Source organism: Heterodontus francisci, unplaced genomic scaffold (assembly GCF_036365525.1).
Source record: "Heterodontus francisci isolate sHetFra1 unplaced genomic scaffold, sHetFra1.hap1 HAP1_SCAFFOLD_64, whole genome shotgun sequence".
In the NCBI taxonomy this organism is placed as follows: Eukaryota; Metazoa; Chordata; class Chondrichthyes; order Heterodontiformes; family Heterodontidae; genus Heterodontus; species Heterodontus francisci.
Window position 1 is genome coordinate 4,750,729 of NW_027140221.1, and position 12,358 is coordinate 4,763,086.

The following is a 12,358-nucleotide window of genomic DNA, read 5'->3' on the forward strand; positions in this document are numbered from 1 at the left end:
ATCTCCCTGTGAGGTGATAGGAATATAACAGAGGAATATTCCTATTGAGTTTTCATGACATTGATATTATTCAAAGGGCAGTAAGTAGCAGTATCAACAGCTTGATCAATAAAGCTTCAGTAAAACTACTTCAATATCTGCTTCACTATAAAAGAACTGATTACTGTCACGATTCAATAGTCAAGTAATGGGGAAGTACAAAGATTTACCACATTGATACTGGCTTTTCCTCACAGCTGGGTTATGTCTTCCTTTATGGACCATACAAGCCTCCAGCATTCCCCCATGTACTGATCTAACTTCCCCTTAAATGTTACTCATTTCAATTAATCATGTGGTAGCACGGTCCGCATTCTCATCACTTTCTGAACAAAGACATCTCTCTTTAAATTCTTCTTGAATTTATTGTTGAATCCCCAGTATTGATGATCTCTGTATTAGGAACCACTCACAACAGGAAACATCTTATCCACATTTCCTCCCTCAGTTACCTAACTAATTTTAAATCCCTCTATTTTGTAAGCTACACGCCTCCTGCTAAACAAGGAAATGAGCCACAGCTTTCTGAATCTTTCATGATAGTTACATCTCTCAATCTACCATCATGCTTCTATAACAGTTGCATCTTCTCCAGTTGCCGATATCCTTTTCATACTATGAAGAGCAGATCTGTACAAAGTAAGCTAAGTGCGAAAAAAAACAATGTTTAGTTGTACATAACGTTGATTAAGCTGCATTTGGAGTACAGTGTGCAGTTCTGGTCGCCACACTACAGGAAAGATGTGATTAAACGAGAGAGGGTTCAGAGATGATTGACAAGGATGTTGCCTGGTTTGGAGCGCTTGAGTTATAAAGATAGAATGGATAGGCTGGGTCTGTTTTCCCTGCAGCGAAGGAGGCTCAGAGGGGGCATAATAGAGGAAGATAAAATTATGAGAGGCATAGATAGGGTCGATAGCCAGAGACTGTTTCCCATGGGAGTGGTGACTAAAGCTAGAGGGCAAAGATATAAGGTGAGAGGGAGGAAGTTTAAAGTGGATCAAAGGGGCAAATTTTTAACACAAAGAATAGTGGGTATCTGGAATGAGCTACCTGAGGAGGTGGTGGAGGCAGAAACAGTCGCGACGTATAAGAGGCAACTGGACAGGTACTTGAATGAGCAAGGCACAGAGGGATATGTAGTTAATGCAGGCAGATGGGATTCGTATAGATAGGCATTATGGTCGGCATGGATGCAGGGGGCCGAAGGGCCTGTTTCTATGCTGCACGACTCTATGACACTATGACTCTAATATGACTTTAATATAACCTCTCTGTTTGTAATTCCCTTACAATAGAAATGTGTCCAAAGCCATGTATGCATTTCGCTGATCTTGTCAACTTTTGTTGCTAATTTATGTAATTTGTGAATCTATATCCCTAGAAACGTTTGCAACTTTGATTACTTTACAAATTTTCCTGCCCGCTTTCTACATGAAATGTCTTGATGTTGTACGATGAACTCATTCAAATATTACTTGAAAATTAGATCCTTCCCTTTCTGATCTCTCTCCCTTCATCAGTCTCTGAATCAACTCAAACTGGTTCATTCAACCCCAACTGTCTCAGACAATGTGTGAAGTCTTTCCTTTTGAGCTCGAAGCTGCGCTCTAGATGTCCATTTATATTTCTGCCATTATCAGTACGCCTGTCACTGATCCAAATTTCAGTAAACCTGAGCTTCTCTTAAACTCACATCAGGCGGGATATTTCTTGGTCCACAACTTGAGTTTGTTTCCCGGCCAATTCCCCGAAACCACTTCATGTGAAGACATTCCTAAGATACCATTTCTATTTGTTTGTTTTACTTTGAATCTATTCCCATGCCAAACCCACTGGAGATACGTTCTCCCTCACCAGCACTTGGCTACTCAGGTTCCCTCTTTGCCTTCTGCACTGAAGATTTTGTTGGTGCCATTTCCTTCATTTGCAGTGAGTTTGCAAGGTTAATCAACATTAATTCGAAATATCGTCCTTCCCTCACCTTCAAATAATCCAACTCTGAGACTTCCCTTCCCTTCCTCCTTTTCCCTACCTCCATTTCAGAGGATAGATTATCCATCAAAATCTATTATAAGCCCAGCGATACCCATAGCCATTTCTACTGCAACTCCTCCAATCCCACTTTGTGTAAGGGATCAGTTCAATTCTACAAGTTTCTCTGTTACCTTTGCATCTATTCTGACAATGCCACCTTGTGCACCAGTGCTTCTGAAGTGTCCTCATTTTTCCTCATCCGAGGACTCCCTCCACTGTTTTCCGGGGCCCCTGACACTTCCATTCCATTTAAATTATGGCTGCCATCGCCCCATTCCCTCCCTGACAGAAAGAAAAATAGGAGTATCTTTGTTCTCAGCTTCCATTCCAACAGCGTGCACTTTCAACACACCATGCTCTGCTAATTCCAGCTCGTCCCACCACTAAACATGTCCTCCCTTTGAGACACACAGGTTTCCTCTTCTGTCACCCTCACATCTGTTTCCACTCCCCTGACAGCTTCCTATGCAAGCAAAGGATATGCAACAACCGCCCTTCCACCTTTTCCCTTCCCGGCACCCACGACCCCAATCTCTCCATCCAGATGAAATAACGATTTACTTGTACCTTTTCCAATTTAGTTACAGTGTTCACTATTCATGATGCAATCTCTTGTTTCTTGGAGATGATTCAATGGGGATCGAGTAAATGCTTTGCTGAACACTTCCTTTAAGTCAGCGCACATGCCCTTGAGCTTCTGGTCACTTGTCACTTTAATTATACAATCAACCATTGCTCTTGCCTCTCTATCCTTGGCCACGAACAATGTTCCACTACTAAGCTCAGTGAGGAACAGCACTGTATATTTACACCTGTTTATTTATTGGCTGTGGATTCAGCACTGAGAGTAAAAGCTCCATATTATAATCTCCACTCCCCTTTACTCAGACATAATTTTCTGATAATGAAACAAGGCCACCTCAGAGCCATTGGGAGTGGAAGAGGTGTGGGTTAGTGCTTGGGATGGAGTTCTCCTATCGGTGCATGTTTGACATGCTGGCACATTCCGTGGATTAAAAGACCTTTTTATGACACATCCCGGTCCACAAGACCATTCTTCTCTGGGGCAGTTTTTCATGTGTCTCTTGACCTCTGATATTCGGCTGCAAACATTAAGGGCTCCTGTGCACCCATCTGCTTCTTCTGCAATTAACCCACTTACGTTGAACCATAACACCGTTTCTCTTTAAATCACTCCTACCCGACACCCATCACAGATCTTACTGCATGTTCTATCCTCCCACTATACCATGCCCGTGCTTCTATCATGGTTTTAAAGCTGTTAATTTCCAACATCGTCCAGCTCTGATGATTGATTATCGATCATTAAATCTGTTTGTCTCTCCACAGATGTTGCCAGACATGCTGTGTGATTTAAGTATTCTCTGTTTTTTTAAAGCAATTTAAAGGTATTTCAGTATTTCACTTTTTCCTTAAGTCTGACGGCCTGGATATTAACTGCTGTGGCTTATGAATACACTGGGTTGGGGGTGGGCAGACATTGAATTGCCGATGCTTATCGACACGCTCATAGAGTCATAAAGCCATACAGCAGAAAAACAGGCCCTTTGGCTCACCGCGTCCATAATGCCTATCTATACTAATCCCACCTGCCTGCATAAACACCATATCCCTCTGTGCCTTCCTCATTCAAGTACCTGTCCAGATGCTTCTCAAATGTTGCTATTGTTCCTGCCTCCACCACCTCCTCAGGTAGATCATTTCAGATACCCGCTATTCTTTCTCTGTAAAAAAGTACCCCTTTGATCCCCTTTAAACCTCCTCCCTCTCACATTAAATCTCTGCCCTCTAGTTTTAGTCACCCCTACCATGGGAAACAGACTCTGGCTATCAACCCTATCTATGCCTCTCAAAATTTTATATGCCTCTATCATGTCCCCTCAGCCTCTTGCGTTCCAGGGAAAGCAGACCCAGCTTATCCAATCGCTCTTTATAACTCAAGCCCTCCAAACCAGGCAACATCCTTGTGAATCTTTTCTGCACCCTCTTTAGCTGAAGCACATCTTTTCTGTAGTGCGGCGACTAGAACTGCACAATGTAATCCAAATGCGGCTTAACCGACATTATGTAGAACTGTAACATGACGTCCCAACGCGTGTACTCAGTGCCTCGGCTGATGAAGGCAAGCATGCCATACACCTTCTTCACAACCCTGTCTACATGTGTTGCCACTTTGAAGGAACTATGTACTTGCAGCCCAAGGTCTCTCTGCTCAACAACACACCCCAGGGCCCTTTCGTTCACTGTATATGTCCTGCCCTGGTTTAACTTCCCAAAATGACTCTCTTCGCAACTTGTCTGCATTAAATTCCATTTGTCAATCACTTGCCCACTTTCCCAGTTGATCTATATCCTGTTGCAACCTTAGACAACCATTCACTGTCCACTATACCGCCAATGTTGGTGTCATCTGCACAATTACTAATCATGCCACCTACATTCACATCTAAGTCATCACCCACCGGGGAGGCGGTGGCGTAGTGGTAAACTCACCAGACTAGTAGCCCAGAGGCCCAGGCTAATGCTCTGGGGACATGGGCTCTAATCCCACCATGGCAGATGGTGGAATTTGAATTCAATTCGTAAATCTGGCATTAAAAAGCTAGACTAGTGTGACCATGAGACCATTGTCGATTGTTGTACAAACCCATCTGGCTCACTAAAGTCCTTTACAGAAGGAAATCTGCTGTCCTTACATGTGACTCCAGACCCACAGTAATGTGGCTGTCTCTTAAAATGCCCTCTGAAATGGTCACTCAGGGCAATTAGGGATGGGCAATAAATGCTGGCTGAGCCAGCGACGCCCAAATAAAAAAAAAATATATATGACAAACAACAGAGGGACCAGCACCGATCCCTGCGGCACACTACTGGTCATCGGCCTCCAGTCTGAAAAACAGCCTTCTGCTACGGCCCTCTGCGTACTCTCACCAAGACAATTTTGTATGCAATTGGCTAGCTCACCCTGGATCCTATGTGCTCTAACCTTCTGGACCAGCCTACCATGCGGGACCTTGTCAAAGGCCTTGCTAAACTCCATGCAGACAACGTCCATCACACTTGTCTCGTCAATCCTCGTTGTCAGCTCCTCGAGAAACTCAATCAAATTCGTGAGACATGATTACCCACGCACAAAGCCATACTGGCTGTTCCTAATCAGACCTTGCCTTTCCAAATTCATATAAATCCTGTCTCTCAGAATCCCTTCCAATAACTTTCCCACCACTGATGTAAGGCTCTCCGGCCTGTAGTTCCCTAGCTTATCCCTGCTGCCCTTCTTAAATAAAGGCACAACATTAGCTATCCTCCAGTCTTCCAGTACCTCACCCGTGGCTAACGATGATACAAAAATCTCTGCCAGGACCCCAGCTATCTCCTCCCTTGCTTCCCATAGCATCCCAGGATACACCTGGTTAGACCCTGACGATTCATCTACCTTAATGCGCCTGAAAACCTCCAACACCCCCTCCTTTTTAATGTTGAAATGCTCCAGGGCATCGCTGTTCCCTCCCTTGAACTCACTAACGTCCATGACATTCTCCACGGTAAATGCATTTAAGACCTCGCCCATTTCCCGAGGCTCCACACATAGATTACCACACTGATCCTTAAGGGGACCTATTCTCTCCCGAGCTACCATTTTACTCTTCATATACTTACAGGATCCTTTAGGATTATCCTTTATCTTATCTGCCAGCGAAATCTCATGGCCTCTTTCCGCCCTCCTAATTTCCTTCTTAAGTGTGCTCCTACATCCACTATACACCACGAGGGACTCGCTTGATCCCAGCTGCCTATACCTTACATATGCCTCCTTCTTTGTCCTGACCAGACCCTCAATATCCCTCGTCAAACAAAGTTCCCTAAACATGCCATCCTTGCCCTCCAATCTAACAGGAACATGCCCACCCTGAACTCTTTCTGTATCACTTTTAAAAGCCTCCCACTTGCCAGACGTCCCTTTACCTGTAAAGAGCCTCTCCCATTCAACTTTTGAGAGTTCCTGTCCGATGTAATCGAAATTAGCCTTCCCCGAATTTAGGAGTTTAACCTGAGGACCAGGTCCAATCATTTTCCATAACTATCTTGAAACAAATACAGTTATGGTCACTGGTCCCAAAGTGCTCACCCACTGACACATCAACCACCTGCCATCCTGATTTCCGAAGTGGAGGTCGAGTGTAACCCCTTCTCTAGTAGGGCCATCCACATCTTCTTTTTGCTACTTCTTCTTTGGTCTCCTTGTCTTGAGAGACAATGGGTAAGCGCCTGGAGGTTGTCAGTGGTTTGTGAAGCCGCGCCTGGAGTGCCTATAAAGGCCGGTTTAGTTGTAGTTTTAGAGAAACAGCACTGAAACAGGCCCTTCGGCCCACCGAGTCTGTGCCGACCATCAACCACCCATCTATAGTAATCCTACACTAATCCCACATTCCTACCAGTTCCACACCTGTCCCTATATTTCCCTACCACCTACCTATACTAGGGGCAATTTATTATGGCCAATTTACCTACCAACCTGCAAGTCTTTTGGCTTCTGGGAGGAAACCGGAGCACCCGGAAAAAAACCCACGCAAACACAGGGAGAACTTGCAGATTCCACACAGGCAGTACCCTGAATTGAACCCTCCCAGCTGGAGCTGTGAGGCTGCGGTGCTAACCACTGCGCCACTGTTCTGCAGTGGTTACAGACTCTAGAGGTACAGAAACCTCCACAGGCGCTGCAGATAAAATTGGTTGTTGGAGTTGTGACACAGTTGGATCTCTACCTGCACTTCGTTCTTTTTTTTCTGACAACTGCTAAGTCTGTTCGACTCGCCACTCTTTAGCCCCACCTTTATGGCTGTCTGCCAGCTCTGGCGATCACTGGCAATTGACTCCCACGACTTGTGGTCAGTGTCACAGGACTTCATGTCGCGTTTGCAGACGTCTTTAAAGCGGAGACATGGACGGCCGGTGGGTCTGATACCAGTGACGAGCTCGCTGTACAATGTGTCCTTGGGGATCCTGCCATCTCCCATGTGTCTCACACGGCCAAGCCGTCTCAAGCGCCGCTGACTCAGTAGTGTGTATATGCTGGGGATGTTGGCCACCTCGAGGACTTCTGCATTGGAGATACGGTCCTACCGCCTGATGCCAAGGATTCTCCAGAGGCAGCAAAGATGGAATGAATTGAGACGTCGTTCTTGGATGACACATGTTGTCCAGGCCTCGCTGCCAAGGACAAGTTACTGAGGACACAGGCTTGATGTACTCAGACTTTTGTGTTCCGTATCAGTGGGCCATTTTCTCACACTCTCTTCGCCAGTCTGGATATGGCAGCAGACGCCTTTTTCATGTGCTTGTTGATTTCGGCATCGAGAGACAGGTTTTTGCTGATAGTTGAGGCGTGGTAGGTTAACTCTTGAACCACTTCCAGAGCGTGGTCGCCGATATTGATGGATGGAGCATTTCTGACGTCCTGTACCATGATGTTCGTTTTCTTGAGGCTGATGCGTAGGCCAAATTCGTTGCAGGCAGACGCAATCCTGTCGATGAGACTCTGCAGACACTCTTCTGTGTTGGTTGTTAATGAAGCATCGTCAGCAAAGACGAGTTCACTGATGAGGACCTTCCATACTTTGGTCCTCGCTCTTAGACGGACACGGTTGAACAACCTGCCACCTGATCTTGTGTGGAGGAAAATTCTTTATTCTGAAGACTTGAATGCATGTGCGATCACCAGGGAGAAGAAGATCCCAAACAGTGCCAGAACACGGCCCTGTTTCACGCCACTCAGGATAGGAAAGGGGTCTGATGATGCACCGCTATGCTGACTTGTGGCTTTCATATTGTCATGGAATGAGGTGTTGTTACTTAGGAGCTTTGGTGGACATCCGATCTTTGCTAGTAGTCTGAAGACTTGGTCAAAGGCTTTGGTGAGATCTCTAAAAGCAATGTAGAGGGGTATCTGTTGTTCACGGCATTTCCCCTCTAGCTGGCGAAGGGAGAACAGCATGTCAATGGTGGATCTCTCTGCTGGGAAACACACTGTGCCTCAGGGTAGACATGCTCAGCCATCTTCTGGAGCCTGGGTGAAACGACTCGAGCGAAGATTTTCCCCACTATGCTGAGCAGGGAGATTTCATGGTAGTTGTTGCAGTCACCGCGGTCACACTTGTTCTTGTAGAGGGTGATGATATTGGCATCGCGCATATCCTGTAGTACTACGCCCTCCTCCCAGCACAGGCAAAGCAGTTCATGGAGTGCTGAGAGTATAGCAGGCTGGGCACTCTTGATTATTTCACGGGTAATGCCGTCCTTCCCAGGGGCTTTTCCACTGGCTAGAGAATCAATGGCATCACTAATTTCTGATTTTGTTGGCTGTTCGTCCACATACTGCTTCAGAAAACTATCCTGGACACACTTAACAAATTCTTCCCCATCTGATCCCTTAGCACGAAGGCAGTCCCAGGCAATATTAGCGAATTTAAAATCACCTACGATTACAACCCTATAATTCCTACACCTATCTGTGATTTCCCTACATATATGCTCCCCCACTTCCCTCTGACTATTGGGGGGCCTATAGTATAATCCCAGCAAAGTGATTACCCCTTTCTGATTTCTAAGTTCTACCCATATGGCCTCGCTGGACATTTCCCCCGCGATATCCTCTCTAAGTACAGCCGTGATGTCCTCCCTAATCAATAGTGCTACTCCCCCTCCTCTCTTACCTCCAACTCGGAAGCATCAGTACCCCTGAAAGTTGTGCTGCCAGTCCTGCCCATCCGTGAAACCACGTTTCTGCAATAGCTGTAATATCACAGTCCCATGTAGCGATCCATGCTCTGAGTTCATCTGCCTTACCTGTAAGGCTTCTTGCATTAAAGTGAATGCAGTTTAGCCTACTAGACCTTCCACACTCCCTGTCCTGTCCCTGCCCGGCCTGCCTACTGGACTTGCTTGCTTTAACCTCTACATTTGCCTCAACTATATCATTGGAGAGACTACTACTTTGGGTCCCACCCCCGTGCCAGACTCGTTTAAACCCTCCAGAGTAGTACTAGCAAACCTCCCCGTAAGGATATTTATCCCCTTCCAGTTCTGATGCAACCCGTCATTATTTCGCAGGTCACATCTGCACCAGAAGAGATCCCAATGAACCAAGTAGCTGAAGCCCTCCCGCCGACACCAGCTCATCAGCCACGCATTCATTTGCCTTACCCTCCTATTCCTACCCTCACCAGCACGTGGCACAGGGAGTAATCCTGAGATTACAACCCTAAATGTCCTGCTTTTTAACCTTCTGCCTAACTCACTATATTCACTTTGCAGGAACCTCAACTCTCTGCCTGTCTATGCCGTCAGTACCAACATGGGCCATGACCTCTAGCTGCTCACCCTCACCTTTCAGAATGTCCTGCAGCCGTTCCGAGGCATCCTTGACCCGAGCACCAGGGAGGCAACGTACCATCCTGGAGTCTCGTTTGCGGCCACAGAAACGCCTATCTGCACACCTTACAATAGAATCCCCTATCACTATAGCTCTTCCACCCCTTTTCCTCCCCTGCTGTGCGGCAGAGCCCTCCATAGTGCCACGAAATTTGCTGTTACTGCTTTCCCCTGGGAGGTCATCCCCCCCAACAGTATCCAAAGTGGTATATTTGTTTGAGAGGGGCATGGCCACAGGGGACTCCTACACTTGCTGCCTGCGCCTACTGCTCCGTCTGGTGGTCACCCATCTCTTTTCTGCCTGTGCAGCCATTGCCTGCGGTGTGACCACCTCACAAAACGTGCTTTCCACGACGTCCTCAGCATCGTGGGCTCTCCACAGTGAATCCACCGGCAGCTCTAGCTCAGTAATGCGGGTAGCCAGTAACTGCAGAAGGATACACTACTGCACACATGGTCGGCAAGGATACTGGAAGCGTCGCTGATTTCCCACATAGCACAGGAGGAGCATTTCACGGGACTGTGCTCTCCTGCCATGACTTACCCTTAGGTTAATTCGTTGCTCCCTTCATTAAAAAAATACTAATTGCACTCGGGGCCTTGTTCTTCCCAGTCCAATCTAAAGACCTTAAAAAAAACACTTTGCTAGTCCTCATCTTATCACCAGAGGCTTTATTTTCAAGAAGAAAACTTTCCTCTTTTTTGAAAGATATTTAAATGCACTAACAGCAGTGACTCACCAACCAATCACTTTTCAGCTCTCCTCTGACGTCACTGCTTTTTCCAAGCTCCAGCGCGCTGGATAAGTTTCGACTGCTCGACGCTCTGCTCCTGGAAGGTAGGAGCAAAGGTAAGAGAGGAATTTCAAGTCCACGGAGTGTGTAATTTGTCTTTGATAGTTTTCCCACACGAAAGTCAGTTTAAAGTTTGACTTCGAGTGGGTGGGGTGAACCCAGGAGCAGGTCACAACGTCAAGTCTAACCAATCCAGGATTCCATGGGATTTGTCTGAGTTTATATTAATCCGGTAATGGACTCAGAACGAGTTCCAACCCCCAACAATCCCTTTGCCTGGCAAAAGTCAAATGGAGGGATAGATTGTTGCACCACTGGGAAGCACTCCTGCTCCTCTTTGCCCACAAGCAGTGTCATAATGTGGACTACTTATTTCTGAATTTCTCCTCGTTTCTCTCCAGCTGATTGGAGTCCGGAGGGCTTGTATTCCCGGCGAGCCAATATTAAACAACAGAGCGTTAAGGCAGAGGCTTCCAACCCAATAACAATATTCAGTATAGCTACCTGCCTCCTCGGAGAAGTCTGATTTTACGCCCCTGTTTCATATCTGCAAAAATAGTTGTTTGGGGTGGGGTAGTTTGGACACCGGTTGATGTCATTGTTGATATTCTTCAGCATCTGACCTGCTCACAACCCATCTGTTTTGGTGCTAAAATCCAGCTGTTTGTGGTGCCAAAATCCAGACTGTCTGGCCATAGACACGAGAATGTTTGATCATTAATATACTGTCTGTTTCCCTTTTCTATCTTACAGTTAATTTAGTTGCAATTGCGATCCTGTCCCGGGGAAAGTGCGGCCTCTCCGCCTGCACCACTCGCTACCTGGTGGCCATGGCAGCGGCAGATCTACTGGTCATTATCACAGCCGACATACTGTACCAGATTAGTATGTATTATTTCCCAGCGTCTTTCATGTTCATCACCCCTGTCTGTCGTGTTATCCTTGTCCTGACTAGTACAGCCACAGACTGTTCTGTCTGGTTCACCGTCACATTCACCTTTGATAGATTTGTGGCCATTTGTTGCCGAAAACTGAAAACAAAATATTGCACCAAGAAAACCGCAGCGGTGGTTCTAGCAACAACCTGCATTCTGTTCTGTTTGAAAAACGTTCCCTTCTACTTTGCATATGAACCTGGAGAGATAATTAACAACGTACCATGGTTCTGTTACAGAATGTCAAGCTATTATACTGATCCCGGATGGGTGGCATTTAACTTGTTCGATAAGGTTTTAATCCCATTGTTCCCATTTGCATTAATTTTGCTGCTCAACGCTCTGACAGTTAGACACATTTTAGTGGCCAGTCAAGTCCGTAAGGGACTGAGGGGTCTCAGCAATGGAGAAGATCAAAGCGACCCAGAGATGGAGAGCAGAAGGAAGTCTGTGATTTTAGTCTTCACCATATCTGGCAGCTTCATACTACTGTGGTTGACTTATGTCATAGAGTTCGGATATTACAGCATTACAGGAACAGATCCCGAGGATTACAACGGTTCTGAATATATCTTGAAACAAGTCGGAATTATGCTGGTGAATTTAAATTGCTGCACAAACACATTTATTTATGGGGTGACTCAGTCCAAGTTCAGAGAGCAGTTTATGAGTGCGGTGAAATATCCAGTTACATCAATTACACAATTAATCAATAAACAAAACAACTGACAGTCGCCAGAGGTGTGTCCCCGAGCTTGCTTTGCATGAATGCAATACATATCCGCAGATTTGCATCAAATGAATTACACCAGGAACAGCTGGGGATCTGAAAGTAGCAATAGTGGCCCGGGTGCTACCACTGCATTTAGGACGCGGCACTCTTTCTGACCAATAGTGGCGCAAACACATTACAAAGACACAGCAAGCAAGGGACAAGAGGTGACCACCCGAGGACTGCAAGGATGAAAACGGCAAGAGGAGTAAAAACAAAATAAAAAACCGCTGAAGAGCTGTGTGCTGTACACCTAAGTCTAGGTCATTAACATATGCGAGGAAAAGCTGTGAAAAAACACTGTATACCTCCCCACAGTCCTACCAAAT

The 12,358-nt window shown here is 46.1% G+C and overlaps 1 protein-coding gene across 1 annotated transcript; it reads left to right on the forward strand.

Moving 5' to 3' along the window:
* The first annotated feature begins 11,152 nt into the window (after positions 1-11,152).
* Positions 11,153-11,986, forward strand: LOC137359123 (probable G-protein coupled receptor 139). The gene has a single exon (XM_068025204.1). It carries the CDS (start codon positions 11,153-11,155, stop codon positions 11,984-11,986), a length of 834 nt encoding a protein of 277 aa, XP_067881305.1.
* Positions 11,987-12,358: the final 372 nt, after the last annotated feature.